General features: G+C 35.5%; 1 protein-coding gene across 1 annotated transcript in view; it reads right to left on the bottom strand.

Annotated features, from left to right (window-relative positions):
• The window catches only part of LOC115441621 (serine proteinase stubble), a 46,626-nt gene that overhangs the window by 11,442 nt on the left and 17,245 nt on the right, over nt 1-17,939 (bottom strand). The window contains exons 3-5 of the mRNA XM_030166482.2: nt 6,200-7,579; nt 4,015-4,533; nt 3,202-3,294 (exon numbers count right to left, since the gene is read on the bottom strand). Coding sequence (XP_030022342.1) covers nt 3,202-3,294; nt 4,015-4,533; nt 6,200-7,579 — 1,992 coding nt within the window. The remainder of the gene's footprint in view (nt 1-3,201; nt 3,295-4,014; nt 4,534-6,199; nt 7,580-17,939) is intronic.

Raw genomic sequence — 17,939 nt, 5'->3', positions numbered from 1 at the left:
GCGGTGTATACATTGTCAGGTGTAAAAGGTCTTTAACCTACGTTTCGCTAGTAATTATATTTATTAAAATTGAAAGTTGGCAGATGATTTATAGGCATTCGACTTTTTAAATTATCCTACGATAAAATTTGCTTACAGAATTTTAAATTAATAACACTGCATGTTAGGCAGGTGACCAGTTGCAAAAACTAAGATAAATCTTTTCTGCAATTATTATATTTTTTGATCTCGGGACTTCATATATGTATAGTCTGTTATGTGATAAGATTATGTAAGTTATAATTCAGAAAATTATTACAACACGTCAGAAGAATTACCGAACTGATTATTTTTCAATCAATCCTCACAGGTAGATTCCCAATGAAATGGTATTGGTACGCAGTGACCTCATCACAGGCGGATGTCGAAGTAATTTGGGTGTGGTACCTAATACTGCAAGTCTCAAAGTAAACTCAAATGCAGTTTTGGAATTTACATAAAAGTTCAATCAGGCTACTTTTAAGTGCCTTCGCAGACGGTACGTTCTTTTACGCGCTGACAACGCGCGGTCTCTATACGTGCGTTTTGTGCGCAACGCTCACCTTATTTGTTTCATTATGCACTTCAATGACAATATGCAAGTTACCCTCACCTATTATACCTCTACAATATTACGAAAAAAAAAACTAATAAAACGAAAACGGAAAAAATATTTCGAAATCCCAAAGCCGCTATATATGCTTTCCGCTCACAATTGATATTTTCCAAATGCGCGGAAAATACGCAACAAATTATAAATTTATGGTCATAAACGTGTAGATTTTAATTCGTTTAGAGGAAAAATACTACAAAATTTTAAATCTCGAGAATTTCGACATATAAATAGGTAATTTATTTACCCAACCTGAACAGGTGGATTTTACTGACCTTACACGAATCATAAGGGAATTTCTATATGGGTATATTGTAAAAATTCAAATATATAAACGCAGTAACCGCCGATTAGTTTTGATAGTTTGGCACAAAGTACCTACTAAGCAGTGGCGAGGGGTCCATATCGACGGGTGATAAGCTATTTGACTTAAACGACATTTTTGAATAGTTTCATATATATTTAAAATCAGCACTTTTTTCTCTTTTTTTTTATCGTAGTTAAAATTTTTCGAAAAAAAAATGTCGCCCAAGTCAATTAGCCTTTCAACGCGATTCCTTTTCGTAATTCGAAAAACGTCACCCTTCGCCACTGCTACAAACCTTCTGTGCTTTAAGTAAGGGCAGGATTAACATAAAGGCTGCTTTTTATCCCGGTGCGATGCTCAATGAGACTTCCATTTGACATTAGGACGAAGTCAATGCGGATGAAACCAAAGTCTTTATAATAATAGAGGCTTGAACGGTTTATGCAATAACAGTTTTTTTTTGTGACCTAACCTCACTGACCGGTTTTATTTCAAATAATAACTACGGTGCGGTCAGTTCAAACACTTATCATAAATATTATTGTGGTTCGAAACGCACCTTAATACATACCATTAAAACGTATTTTTTATACATAAGATGTTATTTACGTCGAACAAAACATAGGTCTTCCCATGCCATATCTAGATATTAAAACATGCAAAAAGTGGATGACTTTGACCGGAGATCTTCTGGTGACTGATTATTAATAAGGAAAAATAATTGCGCGGGTAACCTTGATTCCTCGGGGTTTTTTATTTCTTTTTCAACGGATTGGAACATCGCTGAATACATTTGCTGAATAGGATATATAAAAAGATAATTGAACGTCTATAAATATACATTTATCTTTAATTAATCCAATTAACGCACGTAGCTAATAGTGCATAAATGAAAAAATATATTATAGTCATATAATGTTGAAATCTTAGTAAACGTAACAGACACGACATAATTGAGTCTTATAAAAAAAAACGATTTAATTGTAAGTTTATTTTTTAAATTTACTACTAGGTTTTGCGTGCGGCTTGACTCGCATGAAAAGCCTTTCGCACTATAAAGGTTCCTAAAATAATATAGCTAATCATAACACAACAATCTGATCAAATTTCAAATTTAAATCTAATTAAAATTCCTCTTACTTCCCGTGGGAGCAAATTACCGCGATAAAAGAAGCCTATGTGTAATTCCCTGTGTGCCAATTTAATTTCAATCCTTGCAGCTGTTTCTGAGCACTTCTAACATCCAAACATATTCACATATTTTTGCATTTATGATATTACTAGGATTCTTACTGTGGGAAGTTAGAACAACGCTAAAAACCTGAGGACCAGGATTCGATGCCAACGCCGGTTAATTGAAAACTACCATTTCGATTGATATCATTTGGGCAGTTTTAATATTCTTTATATTTTTTTATATCCACCTCTGCAACATCAACGTTCTGATAATTTCTTAACGATTATTCAAAAAAGATAAAAAAAAAAATATAAAATATTGCTGAGATGATTCATACCCTACATAAACGTTTGGGGTTAATTTAAAACTTCATGTGATGTCATAGCAATCACAATGATGGATGGTAACAAAGCAATCAGTTGTAATTACATTGCTAGTTATGATGCTATAATAATTAACTTCCTTATACTACTATCCGAAGACTGCAGTTTTATTACTGTGACGTTTAATTGTAATTTTATGCTGTGTATAAAAATATGCAAAAATGGTAATTTAATTTAGTAAACTAATTGCCAAGAAGCCCGTATAAGTTTGAGACCTTATTTTTAAAGATAACTTGTATTCCATAATAATATTACCATTTTACTGAGGAAACATAAAAGCCGACTTTTGAGAACTCTTACGCCCAGTCGTATACCTGACGTCAACACCCCTTGGGAGTTGTAGTATATTACTCAGTCTATGCTTGGAAGGACCATTCTTAGATAAGTCGAGTTTAACACTATTATTATGGTCCCAGACTTAGAATTCAAACATAGGACCCTCGTTCTGCACACCATTTATTGATGTTTTTTTCACAAATAAAGTATATATACTTTTCTGTATAATTATAATTATTTACTCTGTAGCTATACCTAAATAAAATAAATAGAGAAACATTACTTCATTTACTAAACTTTTTACTAGCGAGAAGTGACTACCAACGAAAAATTGTCATGACAGCCAACACTGAGTTAAACTCATTGGTACAATTTATGAAAAAAAAATTGTGGCTACGCGCAATTAGTGGCTTAAAATTGAACTCACCGTCTTTGTAATCCGACATGTTGTAGACCGGTGCAGCAGTGGTATCTGCCACTGGTTCAGAAGTCGTAGACTCTTCGGGTTTGGACTCAAGCTCTGAAATGTTATAATATAACATCAATAACACGACACACACCACTGCACAGATAAAGGTAATTTTTTTATTTGCATGTATTTTAAAACAAACAACGATTTTCATAAACGTGAATTTTCGGAGATTGATTTATACTTGAAAGAATTTATAAAAAATTATCTCTTAAAATTTAAATATTGATATTGTAGGAAAATAATGCTAATGTTTGCTATCAGAAATGTAATACAAAATTGAAACGCGTATTTTTAATACACACGAATAAAAATTACTCATAAAAGCGTTTACTATCCGCGATATGCAAAGACTAACGCATTGCAGCTTAAGTGGATCGTGGGAAGCCATTACAAGAGTTTTGCAATTTCGCTTTATTTAACCATTTCTCACAGCTTTGATATAAGGTGTAGTAACGATTACGAATTTTACTTTTTAGATAAACAATACTAACTTTCCTCTATCTGTATTAGATATTAGTCTCCTATGTCCCTCTATCTTTTTAACTGTTTGAATCGTCATAAAAGGAGATTGTACCATTTGATACTCACGCCTTAGTATTTTACATAGCAAATATTTTAAAATCTATAACTCTATTAATTATCACTTGAGGAATATAAATAATTAATTTATGGATACTAAGAAACAATATCTTTGATTCCAAAATTATTATACCAAAAGATTACATGTAAGTAGCGTCAAAGAAAAAAGTAATAAAGTAGTGAACTTACCATATAAATTTTCAGTCGTATTGTCAGCTACAGTTTGGTTAGACAAGCTCTGAGTCGAGTTGACTGTTGAGATTGAACTGAAGGTTGTCAATCCTATGCTCGACGTTGTAGTTGGTATCGTAGGCGATAAAGTAACGTTCACTGTAAACTCTAGAGTATCTGCTTGACTTGTTGGTTTTTCAGTCGAAACTGGACTTGGAGATGTAGCTTGAGATGAAGTTGAAACTTTTTCAGTTGTGCTTGATTGTGTTGATGGCTGTTTTGTTTGCTCTGTTATAGTTGTCGAACTAGTTGTTGGTTTGGTTGTGGTTGTTGTCGTGGTTGATTTTTCTGTTGTCACGACTTGTGAAGTTTCTGGTATATACAATTCCGTTACTTCTACAGTAGCGGGAGCAGATGTGGTAGTCGTTGTAGTTGTAATGGTTGTGATGGAAGGCGATTCGGATGATATTTCAGGTTTTGGTGATAATGTTGAAATCAATACCCATCCTTCTGGTGGAGTTATGGGAGACCAAGTGTCTGGAAATTAAAAACAGAATACGCAATTAAATTGTTTGTAGAAAATTATTGACAAACTACGATATGAGAAATATTATAATATATTTTCATGATCCAATTTTGGTTGGTGTACCTCGAAACCTTGTTTAGAAAAACATTTCACGGGTCGTTGCACTATGCAATAAAAAGTCATCCCACACAAGATTTACTCAAATAGTACCACTTTGACTTTAAATTTATTATGACAAAGTTGATATTTGTCATAAAACTCATTTAACATTTCACTATGGCACGTCTGGTCATCATTAACATTAATAGAAACAACGGTATACAAAATTTATCTTCTCATAACATGCAAAAATGCACTTTATTAGTAATACGTTAAATAATTATTGTTTGTCATTGATAAAAAATGACTAAGATTTGTAGTTTAAATTGCTAAATTAATCCTAAATTAGTTGAAGAGACTCGAAGTTTAGAGAGCGTGGGATGAGACCTACTTTTTTATAATGTCTAAGAACACTGTTACAGCAAAAACGTTTTAACACGCATACTGCTTTGAAAATATGAATTTCTAAATAAAAGTTTTTGTACGATTTATAATATAATGACATTTTCGACGTGCTACGCGGATTAGGGGCATGTTCTTTGTGTTTTTTTGAGACGTGATTTGTGTCCCAATAGGTTAATACCAGGTTTCCCCTGTATCATTATCAAATCATAATGTATAGTTTGGCGAATGCTGGGTTAGCAAGTTTTATCTCTATGTCCCGATAAAAATATGATCTTTTGTTTCATTAGGCATAATAGATCCATGAATAAAAGCAAACTCAAAAACAACTACTAAAAATCAAGCGGATTATTTGGACCACTGTGGGAATTCTATGTTAATTCGCCATGGTATTAAATAGGAAAACTAGTCATTGTGCTAAACGCAATTTCTCTAAGTGTTACGATGTCATGGCCGTAGGTCGTGACCACGCTGGACGGTTCAGTAATTCTAAGACTTGTACCGTTTGAGAAATTGCCAAAGGATTTGAATGACAAAATGTGGGTTAAAATCAAGGCATTATGAGACGACATACTTAGGTAACTAACAGTTTAAAGAGATTGCTATTAATCGTTGTAACCTCTAGGTTCATTTTACGTTATAAATTACAAGAATGTAGATTACAGAAACAAGAGAGAAAACTTGGAACGGCCAAAATGAACAGTTGAGTTTAAAAAAAATAAGGCATAAACACATATAATACAATTCGATGAGATTGAACTTTACAAAAAACAGAAAAAGCATCTTATTATCTTCTCCCATCACAGTTAATCAATATTCCACAACAAATCATACAACTCGATCGAGGTCAACGATCCTGCAACTGTTTACAAATATTTAATTTCTGCTCACGTATCGGGGACGCAAGCGTCGCCGGGTCGTGATCGTTGTATCGGCCAAGTGAAACTGTTCTGCTTACTTTCTTTTTTATGTTTTATAATAGGCTACAAAAGTATGATTTGTGTGTGAACTATGCCAGGTATTTCGATTTAGTATTTGCTATGCAAAAAATGTAAGGCACGTTTAAATTAAATGTACGTATTTATAAAAACAATTAAATGCAGTGCCTTGGTTGTTTACGGTATAGAGAATTTAGAATTCCTAAACCTTTGTTATTAATTAAACAAAATTAATTACCTTCAGGCGCTTCAGTGATGTTTTCAGGTGCTTTAGTAACAGCGTCCACTGCACTTGTCCACGTCACTAAAGGCGGGAAATCAGTCGATGATTGCACTACGCTGACAGGCGTGAACGGTGACGTCACAACCTCCGTCGTAGGCATCTCAGTAAATATCTCGGTGACTACAGCCTCCGTAGTCTCCTTTGCTATTTCAGCTGTTTCTGTCATCTGAACTTCCGCGATAGTAGTCAGCTTTTCAGTTTCAGTCTCTGCTGTTAATGTTGGTGTTTCAGTTACTTCAGGTTCAGTAACTTTCTCTGTTACAATAGGTGCTTCTGTGGTAGTAGTAGTAGTAGTAGTTGTTGTTGTAGTTGTCGTCGTCGTTGTTGACGGTGTTGCAGTGGTGGTGGTAGTTTGCTTCTCTTCTGCTGTATTTGTAGTGTTTATGTAAGTTATTGACGCGCCCGATGGTCTTGTGAATGTTGGTTTAGAACTAGTTGATTGTGGAAGGATAGTAATATTCAACCTTGGAGGGGAAGGCAACGGCTTTCTCGTAGGACGTTTAGTTGGATTTCTGTACGGGGGTTTTCTGGTTGTAACGGGTTTTACTGGTTTGGGTTTGAATGTTGATTGGGTATACGAAGGCCTCGTGTGATTGTATGGTTTGTATGTTGGTCTCGTAAATGTTGGCCTTACAGGTCGTCTCGTAGGCCTTGTGGGCTTAGGTGTTGTGGTTGATGAAGTAGTTGTTGGCTCTGTAGTTAATCGAATGGTTTCCGTCGTCTGTTCTATTGTTACTGTAGTTTCTAATTTTGGTTTCTCTGTTGCTAAATTCACTCCAGATATAGTTTGGAAAGTAGATAATTTAATAGGAATTTCTGTTATTGTTTCTGAAGTCCTGATTTCTTCTGCCTTAGTTGTTGTTTCAACTAAAACAGCTGTGGTTATCTTAATATCATCGTTAAGTATATTATTATCTATAGTAGTCTTATCATCTGATTTTGTTTCTAATTCTATGGATTCCGTCCTGTCTTGAATAGTAGTACTTTTTTCAGTAACAGTTGTGTCGACTACTGGCTTTTCAGTTGTAACTTCTTTCTTTGGTGGGAATAGATCGTGGATTTTATTAAGATTATGATCTCTGTCTTCTAATTGTGGATGTACGAAATTGGCACTATCTATTGAGTTATCGTCTATGTTGTTACCGATAATTTGTGGAAGAATAGTCTTATCAGGTATTTGGCAACACGACCCGAAGTAGAATCTGTCAATACACGTTCCTAGATGGGAACCGTTGGCTTTTAAGCAGTCTATTGCGAACATACATAATCCTTCTTGACCCGTCCGTCTTGATACGCACGGTAAATGTCTTATATTCCTAGCTAGTGGCACGGGACCTGAAACAAACAAAACAATGTTAAATATATTGTTACCATTGTTGCAAACAATGATTTTTTTGACTTGATCCATGCATCCATAGAGAGGAAACAATATCAAATTTAAATTTATCAAGTGAATAAAATATTGCCGTTATGAAACTTAATGATTTTTAAAACAATAGGTTTTGTAGTTGGCATTACTGTATGATGCCGCCTACGCGGACCCCTGGAGGAACGCCTCCAAAAGATTAGTCCAGGTCAACGACCTTCCTAATCCTTTAAATCCTCATTGTGTTAATTCAACAAATTATACCTTCGTATGAACATCACAAATTAAAATGAACATAAAATATTGCACAGTCACGAGCGAATGCGAAATTGATCATTATTCTTTATAAGAAATATGTCATTGGCTGCACATATGAGGAAAATGAAGGATATAAAAACAGAGCTAATAATAGGTGCAATAATGAGTTATTTCAAGCAATTTGCCGTGATATTGCTTTTTGTGATGTATACGATACGCAAGCCTAGTTATAAGTTTCAGAATTTGTTATTTAAATCTTATACAGAAAATCAGAGACACTTGTACGCGTACTTGGTACTAATACCGAATAATCAAACAAATAGTTCGATGAGAAGATTCATAATTAATTGCTATAATTAAAGCGAAGATATTGCGAGCTTTGTCACAAAATAATACCTTACTGTTATTTTTGTAAGGCTAAAAGTCATCTTAGTAAAGATAACTCCGTATCCAGTTCAATTTTTTGAGTCATTTTAAATTATAATTTCCTTACAAGAATTGTTTATGTTAAACATGATTTACTTATTCGTCTAAATATTTTCTGATATTGAAACGGTTATGATAATATTTCTAGTGCCCACTGGAAAAACCTTATTCGAATGTAAACTCGGTAATGACGATGACCCTGAAAGGTCGGTTTCCTGGTACCAATTGCTGTAAATATGAATTTAAAGAGCACATTTTACTTAAAGTTTTAATTGAAAATTACCATATTATTAAATGCGTTATTAAATTGTAATGCTTGAAAAACTGCACTCATAAATAATGTTGGACAATAAGTAGATTACGTAATTGTATTATTGTTACATTGTTTATTTTGAGTGGATTCATTGACTTTAAACAATAATAAATTTTGAATAATATTTGATGTAAGATGTTTCTTCAGAGTAAAACCTGAATATAAAAGAAAGTTTATTTGAAAATACAGACCGTCTATGATAATTCAATTTCATAATATAACTATTACGTCGACGATTCCACAATGCTTGAAGACGAAAGTCTTCGAGCATTGCGTCCTACCGGTGATGACGTATGGTGCCAAGACGTGGACACTGACGGTAAGGCTAGTCCATAAATTAAGGGTCGCGCAGCGGGCGATGGAGCGAGCTATGCTAGGTGTCTCTCTCGCGGATAAAATCAGAAATGAGGTTATCCGTGAGAGAACCAAAGTAACGGACATAGCTCGGAAAATAAGCAAGCTGAAGTGGCAGTTGGCTGGCCATATCTGTCGTAGGACCGATGGCCGCTGGAGCAGACGAGTCCTAGAGTGGAGACCGCGTCTCGGTAAGCGTAGCGTAGGACGACCTCCGACCCGCTGGTCCGACGATATTCGTAGGATCGCCGGTGGACGCTGGATGAGGAGAGCGGAGGACCGAACAGCGTGGCGCGCTTTAGGGGAGGCCTATGTTCAGCAGTGGACAGCTGTAGGCTGATGATGAATATAACTCTGCCGGGAAATACTAGACTGTCACGCAGTGGCGAAGGGTCCATATAACCCGATACCTGCCGGGTTCACTTTCTGTAGAATCTAATTATAATCATTGGAGACCACGACTCGGCAAACTTAGTGTAGGACGCCCTCCAGCTAGGTGGAGTGACGATCTGCGAAAGGTTGCTAGCAAAAACTGGTTGCGACAGGCCGAAGACAGGCTAAAAGGCGCATATTGAAAGAGACCCATGAGCAGTAGTGAACTAAGATATAAGCTGATGATGATTATGAATTATCATTAGAAAGATTTGCAGACCGTTTGCATAATTATAGCTATATATAGTGTCGGGTGTCCCTTTCGGAAAATTTCACCTTTCGCTACTGCTGTCACGACTATATTATATCGTATATTTTTTTATTAACCATTCAAACTAAATTTGATTGATATAAAAGATTTCAACGTGCTTCATGTAGAGACATCTACAGAGCAAGCGAAGTAGCTTTTACATTACAGCGGCATCTATCGGCAAACATATGTAAATTTTTAAATGCCATCTAGGGAACCGTTACGGAAGCAGAAACGTCTTGAACAAGTGTATGGGTAGTATGTTAAGCTAAGCGAGAAATAAATTTGCGGTCATACCTGCCATCTATGGACTGAAATATGTACTTTTATACGACACTCTCACATCAGTTTTTGTTTTCATAATAATAACTGTGAATAATGATTTTTGTTGATTTCCTTACATTATATTTAAGTTAACAGGATATACATTAACTTTTGGAAAGTTATTCTGAGTGCCATATAAATATTGTTTTTGACCACATAATATCAATATCAATTTTTGTCTCTCGCCGATTTAAGTTTAATTATCACGCGACTGTAAAACAATATTCGCTCGATTATACCAGCGCATTCACCTAATTTATATCTTATCTTGACAAATAACTAACGGCTGAAATTAATCTCGATCGACATCTCGGAATATAAACCGGTAAATAACGTCGGAACGTAGCTTCATCGATCCACTTATATACCTAGTCTTGCCATAAATATTGTAATAAAGAAAAAAGAAAATTGTTAACTGCAAATAACATTTATTACTTTTACAGTGTGTCAGTTTAATACATAAATATAAAACAATTAAAAATATAAAAAGCTTATTCGAAGTGGTCTCCATTGGCTGCAATACAGTCCTTTAAACGATGAGGCCAGTTATCAATAGAAGCACGCACTCTTTCCATGGGAAAATTCTTCACTGCCAATCGTATAGATTGTTTTAGGGACTCCAAATTATCATGGCGTTTAGAGCAAGCTGTACTCTCTAAAACTGACCACAAATCATAATCCAGCGGATTAAGATCGGGACTAGACGACGGCCAGTCTTCAGCTCTGATGAAGTCCGAAACGTTCGATTCCAACCAAGACTGCGTGGACCGAGCTTTATGACCCGGCGCCGAGTCTTGCTGGAAGGACCATACTTGGTTATTGAACATGGTGATGTTAAGGGGCTTAACTACCTTCTCAAGAATGGTATCTTGATACACTTGTGCCGATGTTTTGATACCTTTTTCACAAAAATATGGCTCAGTCACTCCTTCATAGCTAACACCCCACCAAACCATCACTGAAGTCGGATAATGTCCACGTTGCACTCTGTCGACTAATTGGGAAGCTTCCTTAGAGCTTTGAGCATAAATACGGTCATTTTGTTTGTTAAAATGTTGCTCAATTGTAAAAATTTTCTCATCCGTAAACAAAATTTTTCTGTGACCTCCCTTTGCGTACCGCTTCAGTAGTTGTTTCGATTTTACCACCCTATTCTTCTTTAAATTATCAGTTAAGAAATGGCCAGTGCGTCTCTTATAGGCTGCAAGTCCTAAGTCATCTTTTAAAATACGCGACATGGTTCTAGGTGCTATCTTCATTTCCCGAGATAAAATCTTTTGCTTTCGGACAGGATTTCTTCGAATTCTTTCCCTTACTGCTTTGACCACCTTTTTCGTACGAACACTACGTGGACGGCCAGATCTTTTTCTGTCACAAACAGAGGAGGTCTCATTGTACCTATTAATAGCCCGGTACACAAACATTTTACTAATACCAAGTGTATGGAGAGTTTTAAAAATTGCATTTGGCTCCATACCTACTTTGTGTAATGCTATCACAGCGATTCGGTTCTCTTTATCACCCCACACCATTTTAATATCGCAAAATATTTTACAATGTATTGGCGCCAAAATGAGAAAACACAATGAACAATCGTATAAAAATGACAGATTCGAAATTCAAATGTAATATTTTTTTATAATTAAGTGTAACAGTATTTATGGCCAGACTAAGTATTTCCCATAAGGACAGTTATGTTGGGCCTATCTGATGCTAAGTGCTGTAAAATATTACCATAATATATGTATTGGATCAGGAATTCAGACTCTTCTCCTATGAAATTATGGAACGGAATACACACGGAAAAATGAAGAACTGTATTAGTTGCGCCTCTGCCTAAGTCTTCGGGGATAAATGACTCATGTGTGTGTGTGTGTGTGTGTGTGTGTGTGTGTGTGTGTGTGTGTGTGTATATGTTATACTGTTTTACAGCTGGTGATAAGAGTACAGCATATTCGATGTTTGCTTGATAATTTTTATTTTACCGTTATGGAACTGAAGAAAGCTCCCTATCTAGTTTCTAGTACACAAATTTAAGGTCACCTTAGTTGACAACTTTTTAGTGGAGTGAAAAACAAAAATTGCGTTTATTTATTTCCCATATTCACTGGCTGTGAAGAATTGATTAACAAAACAAGACCTAATTTCATACCCCTTAAAGACACCCTCAGAGGGCTGTCAGGAGCCGCTTATCAGTTGACAGTCAAAGGATGGGTTAATTCTAGTATAACCAAGAAAGTTGTAACTAATTACGTAATTGTAAGAGAACACATAATATGCACGAAGTAGCGGACACTAATTAAAACAACGTCGATAACCGCTAACAGCCGAACTTGCCCAAAACGAGTTGTGACGTCACGATGTGCCGTTCACAGATCCCCTGACACAGTTATTGACAGATGTGTATAATTCCTTAGTCATACTATAAAGATATTTTATTAGTTGATAAAATATAGGATTTATTGGATGTTTATGTAAATTTTGTACTATTCACGTTGTTGGTACGAGATTATTCATTTTAGTTTTAGAAAAAATAGAATGATATATTAGTGGGTTTTAGTTATAAAATAAACACCAGTTATTAATATTTTTTGTAAAATATGTTAGACTTTTTCATGTTAATAAGGTTTATCTTGTTAAATGCAAAAATTATTCGTGTTGGCTTATCGTATATTTTATCCGAATGCCAAAGTATAAAACAAAGTTCGATATAATTCTCAGATTGGATAAAAAAGGAACCAATTATTTGTTTCACACGGTTCGTGTTCGATAGGGACACGGTCATAAACATGCAAACATTATTTTCCAAAAAAGAACACAGTCGGAAACATAATCTGAAGCAGTTGGACATCGACTTTTACATCAAGATTTATTTGTTGGCCTCTATATTCAGAATAATAGTATTCTTATCCTTAGAGGGAGGTGAATCGTGCAACCGCCCGGGGCCTCGTGCAATGCCTTGGGGGACCTTTTTTACAACCTTACCGACGAAACTGTTAAAACTGGGGCAATTCTTTTTCGCACCGCCCGGGGCTTCATTTTTTTCGGTTTCCCCTGGGACCTCCTATCGTTTAAAGCCATCGCTCTTTCTTAGTAAATAGCATCTGAGTTAATAATAAACAGTAAACATTAAATAAGGCACAAGGACTTGATAATAGTTTAAACGTGATTGCAACTAACTGGTGATTTTCTTAATCCATCAAATACCCTTGATCTATGAGAAAATGATACCGTACGGTAAAATTTAACGACTGAGGCGTGTCAAGTGATTAACTTAATTGTTTACTTGCCAATGCCCAGTAAATACTACAACTTTTTAACAACCCATGTTTTGGAGTGATTACTCCTATTCCTACAAGGTAGACGGACGACCTGGCTAAGGTCGCAGGAAGTTGCTGGATGCAGGCCGCTTCCAACAGATCGACGTGGAGATCCTTGGGGGAGGCCTATGTTCAGCAGTGGACTTCCTGTGGCTGAGATGATGATGACTCCTATTAAGGGACGCCGTTGGACGATAATACGGGTGGTCGGTCTCCCGTTGTCGCAGACGCCAAAGGCATCCTTTGGAGTTAAGAATCCTATAGAAAAAGACTGTAATGCGGCATCACGTGGGGATAGGAACGGTGAAACCAACTTAACCATTCCACTCAGCCATCAGTGGTAGAATTGATAACGAGTTTTTCTCCATAAATAAATGTGTTTGGAATGAAGTGGTTTTTTTTATCTGCTACGTGGTAGATCACAACATCGCTAGCTAAAAGCCTCATCCAGTTTCCAGAGTCAACCATGAACTATAACAGCAGTTTAATAGTTAGTGAACCCTCAAAGATTATATTGTGGTCACTGATATTTACGCTAATGTTATACTGGGCACAATGTGGCTCTTTAAAATACGAATACGAAGTGTTATCTTGTGGCTGTGTGACTATTGAAGTCAGGGGTCCCAGAAAAACACTAACACAGTGGCATTACATTAAGCCGGGTGCCTGCTAGTGAATCAATTTTCAATATCAGATCAGTCGTTTGAAACAGCAACCCGAACATTCTTACTCATCCACTTTACGTGTTTATAACATTAATATAGATAATGGTATTTTTTACTATCTAACCAATTGTACTAAACCTCTAATGATCCATAAAGTTGAATGATTAACAAAAAACTCATTAGTAGTTATGTGGCTTACGAAGCGACAAAATGTGAAGTATTTCTACAAGGAATCTGTGGCCCAACAAACACATGAGTCAGCAGTAAGAGTGAAGTTTCCTTTCCTTAAGTAACTACTCCATCTTCCTTGTAAGGATGTTTACAAACTTTCGTTAATATGACTCATTATTAAGAATTCTTGTGTATACCCCGGTGGCATAGTTGTGTTGTGGTACGACTACCGTGCTGAGTTGGGTTCTAACCCGGGTTTTTTTTGTTCAGTATTAGCGCGGAGTTTAGAATTTAGAATTTGGTGATAGTCTCCTCTATCACATCATGGGACGTTAAAAACACGGTGAAAAGTGGGTGTAGAAGTTGTGCCACTGCCTATAATATATTATGCATAGGAAGTAAGAGGTGGTATTGTCTTCTTCATCTTCCATAGATATATCCTATGCAAAGCTTATTCAAAGCCGGCAAAATTGTAACAACAATTGAGACGCGTCTCTTTCTTGTCAATTTTATTGATCTTATTAAACTTGAAAAAAAAATACCCACCATTGTACTCGACACCCGTAAACTTACAAGCTTGTAAATTGTTTTTGCCGCTTAACTGTTGCCGGTAATTAAATACGCTAATGAAATCCAAACAATAAACACACGTAGCGCATTTTTTTAGAATCTCAAAAACATAACATTGTTTATATTCTTGAGTACTGTTGCTTGCTAATAAAAACATATTTGAATAAGTCATAAAAGCTAGCAAAAAGTTTTAATTATTTGATTTAATTAAACTTTTTTCAACAAGTCACACAGCTTCTTCTTTGTTCCCATTTTGCAAGAAATATGGAATAAGGCTGTCGATTGTATTTATATAAATATAAAATAAATATCTTGTTATCAAGAAACACTACACTATTGATAGTCGTAGAAGTTGAAATATTTAGTGTATTCGCCTCTTAACAGCAATTTAAGTTTCAAATATTTTCTTCGACTACACAATCGATACGAAATGTAGGAAGTGAAAAAGAAATGTGACACAAATATTCGAAAGGGATATTAAAGTAATAATATCATAAAAATTACAGCGATGTAAAATATCGTGTACCCAATAAAAATACATTCAATGAAAGTGTTAAGTTAAAAAATAAAAGAAATTTCCGAATAAAATTATTGAAGTACCGATTTTCCCTATTTGCAAAACAACACCACGATGTGAAAGTAAATGAGTCATGACTCATGATATAAATGAATACTGACGCATGGAACACATTTAAAAAAGTATTTATATAATAGCTTACTAATATCTAAAGCTGCGCCCCTATCTTCGTAATTATAATTCATAGCATTGCTTAACCTAGATCATTATATCATAGTCTGTTGTGTATTTATCACAAAATTATTAAATCAATTTTATTGTAAAATAGCTTAGTCAATATACAATTTACAATATGGCTAGAAATATCCGGTTACAAGTAACAGTTTTTAGTATATTTTTTTTTGTTTGAATGACGAGAATAGCTTGCCGTTCGCCTGATGGTAAGTGATACGACCATCCACAAACAGTAGAAACACAATCCAACACCTTGAATTACAAAGTATTGTTGGGTATTCCACTGCGCTCGCCATCCTGAGATATGTGATATTAAGTCTTATTATGTACAGTAGGTACACTGACACTGACATTGCGGTGGTACCTACCCAGGCGGACTCTCACATATGACAGCCCTACCACCAATGAATAAATTTCGTTAGGCGAGTTGACTTGCACAATAGTCTAATTACTAAGAATATAAGCATAAAAGTTATAATTAGGGCCTATATCCCAACTTCTGAGTATATGCTACTCGTCACATAAATTCATAAGCTGAACACACAAAGGTCACACTCAAATCCATGCTCCCAATTTTTTTTCATAATATTGCTACTATCTACTTAAGCTGTTTAATTCAATAAATGTGAAATAAAATTTTCTTGTATCTTGTGAAACTGTCCTTTAATCTCTTATCAAGAATTTATCTGTGGGGTACCAAAATCAGCCTTATGGCACTATACGGTTAGTTTTGCAGCACGAAACCACATCGAGTTGAGCTTAACTTGAAGTAACGGTCTTATTTGAGATATGAAATATAGTTCCCACACTTTAACGGTGATATTTATAAAGCGAATGCAATACACATACATACACACACACTCACGCGCGCGCACACACAAACACACACACACACACACGCACCGTTTATCCCCGGAGGGGTAGGCAGAGGTGCATCTGGTGCACCCACATTTCGCGGTCCCATGATTGGGATAGGGGGCTAGCCTATCGCCGTATCGGGCACAAATTTGATACTCCGGGCTGATACTGAATAGAAAAACGAATATCATTTTCCCGACTCGGGTTTCGAACCCGAGACCTCAGCGTTGCAGTCGTACCGTAATACAACTACGCCACCAAGGCATTCAACAAGCGAGAGCAATGAAATTTTAATTTACGTTTATGAACATTTATGGCATAAGCAGTTAATGAACTATTTTTCATTGTATTGTTTATAAACATGCCTTATTAGTTATATAATGTAATAATCCCTATATTACACAAATTATTGTAATTTAGTATAGGTTCCATTTAACTTCTACAGATAAATGAGACGCTTATCAGAAGACCTTGTGCTAACAAAATTGTATGGCGTACTTTCAATATACTTAAGTCAATCCTTTCTATAATATACTTGAAAAAATAATTAAGGCCAACGAAGACTCCAATAATAACGTACTTAAACATAGGAGTGCATTTTTATATTACATTAAATTTAAATAAATAATATCTCTTGTATATTTAAAAAAAGAATCCAATATTGTTGCAAAAAATAACCGTTTCTACCTTACAAGTTACCGATACATTTGTATATTTAAAAAAAGAATTCAATAATTGTTGCAAATAACCGTTTCTACCCTACAAATTACTGATATTGCGACGTCATGAGACAACTTAGCGACAATATGGACGACGCTTAAGTGGAAAGCGAACTGAGTCACTCGGAGTTCATCGGCCCACATAACGTATTTGAATAAGTAATTAATACCTGTCCGACAGTTTGTCACTTGCGCGCAAATAGACCATCCAAATTATGTCTGCGCGGATTCGTAACTGTGACGAGTCTGCTATTCAAAAGGCACTAACACAAATGTTTGTGTGAGGCGCAAATATTTGTCTCGGGTTTGGATGTTGTACTTAAAGTTTGGCCCTAACCTACACGTATATGTGGAGTAGATAATGGTACTAGTAATTTGTGATTTTTCAATTACTTTTGTCCTATGATATGATAGGCACGTCTGTAGTCATAACACAAATTAGCCAAATAATTTGCCAATTTATATAGTTTCAGTAAAAGCTGAAAATCCTGGCAAATAATATTTATATGACATAATCCAACTATCATTTACCAATAACTTTTCGATCGATGTTCCTTACCAAAACTAGATCACAACTCATAAATATGTAAACATAGAATAAATAAAAAGATATCGTCTTAAAGTGATAACCTCATAACACTACGATAATAAAACCAAAGCCGTGGGTGACCTGCGCCTGCGTCTGCGCCTGACCCACTTGGCCGAGGTGCTGGAGTGAAAGTGCTCACATTGTCCACGTGAGGACACGACAGTTTAAAAATCTTCCGACTCGGCTTACACGAATCATTTTCACGGCTGTTAGTGACGCTGGACTTTTGGAGTTTAGAAATTTTGAAAAGTGAAATCTTTATGTACAGAGTTACAACAGCTTTTTAAATGAACTTTTTGTTGTATATAGCTGTTGCTAGGCAACCGTTG

This window comes from Manduca sexta, chromosome 18, assembly GCF_014839805.1.
Source record: "Manduca sexta isolate Smith_Timp_Sample1 chromosome 18, JHU_Msex_v1.0, whole genome shotgun sequence".
Classification (NCBI taxonomy): Eukaryota; Metazoa; Arthropoda; class Insecta; order Lepidoptera; family Sphingidae; genus Manduca; species Manduca sexta.
Note: the sequence above shows the minus strand (reverse complement) of the source record. Positions and strands in the feature narration are given on the sequence as shown.